This window comes from Aspergillus eucalypticola (assembly GCF_003184535.1).
Source record: "Aspergillus eucalypticola CBS 122712 chromosome Unknown BO83scaffold_85, whole genome shotgun sequence".
NCBI classification, from domain to species: domain Eukaryota; kingdom Fungi; phylum Ascomycota; class Eurotiomycetes; order Eurotiales; family Aspergillaceae; genus Aspergillus; species Aspergillus eucalypticola.
Window position 1 is genome coordinate 8,347 of NW_020290359.1, and position 1,035 is coordinate 9,381.

The 1,035-nt window shown below is 61.6% G+C and overlaps 1 protein-coding gene across 1 annotated transcript; it reads left to right on the plus strand.

Moving 5' to 3' along the window:
* Positions 1-662: 662 nt before the first annotated feature.
* On the plus strand, positions 663-1,031 carry BO83DRAFT_290766 (uncharacterized protein; the record flags this gene model as incomplete). Its single annotated transcript, XM_025527109.1, has 1 exon — positions 663-1,031. A coding segment is annotated over one exon (369 nt), but the record flags the coding sequence as incomplete, so codon positions are not given.
* Between the last annotated feature and the right edge of the window lie 4 nt (positions 1,032-1,035).

The following is a 1,035-nucleotide window of genomic DNA, read 5'->3' on the forward strand; positions in this document are numbered from 1 at the left end:
TATCAAATAAACGATAACTGATTTAATGAGCCATTCGCAGTTTCACAGTATAAAGTGCTTATACTTAGACATGCATGGCTTAATCTTTGAGACAAGCATATGACTACTGGCAGAATCAACCAGATACCTAGTTCCTGCAGGGTGTGCCCGGGAGCGTATCCGTAGATATGCTCCGCAAGACGCACCCCAAAGCCTCCGAAGAGGCAGCGTGTAACGTAGGCTTCACTCTGGAAGGGGCACACGAAGTGCCCGGCCACAGCGACACCCCCGGCGCACCGGGAGTACACAGATGACCATCCAATTGCCCCCACTGTAGCCCCCCAGGAACCGGTCCGCACGCAGGTAGACCCGGCCAGGAATCGCCTTTGCAGGCGTTGGCAGGCTGCGGCATACGGCCCTCGGGTGGAGGGTCCAGACTCCGCGGACACGCCGACGAACGGCGGCTCCCGCGGAGCGGCTCCCCCGGGAATCTGTAAAAGAAGGCTGGCCAGCGGCCAACGATCCACAGACTCCATCGGTGCCGGGGACCGAGAACGGCCCCGGGCTTCAGACACCCCGGCAACAACGGGCACCCCGGGCATGATTAAGCCGGCGCGCCTCTGACTTGGCAAGCTACAGATCCCGCGACACGATATCTCAGGGGTCACGGGCGCGTCCGCAAGGGACACTCCGGACCTCCAGTCGACTCGCAGCCGCGGGGCAGAGCACCTAAGACCAGAGAACACACCAGCCGCGCGGGAGAAATACCAACGGGCCGGGGTGGGCGGGCACCCCCGTTCCTGAAGCGAGGCCCCGAAGGACCTGTGCGCCACCAGTCACGGAGAGGTGACCTGCCTGGCAGGGAAGAAGTGTGGGTGGGCTTCCAGCAGCTGAGATCAGCTGCCTTTCACCTTCCACATAGTACCACCGGCCCTCCCTGGCCCGCAGACCGGCGCGCAAACGTTTTGTGGTCCGAAAGTGAACCGGGGGGGACCCATATAGTATGTGGTGGTCCGTGCGTCAGCCGCTTTTCCCATACAAAGTGGGCCACCCACA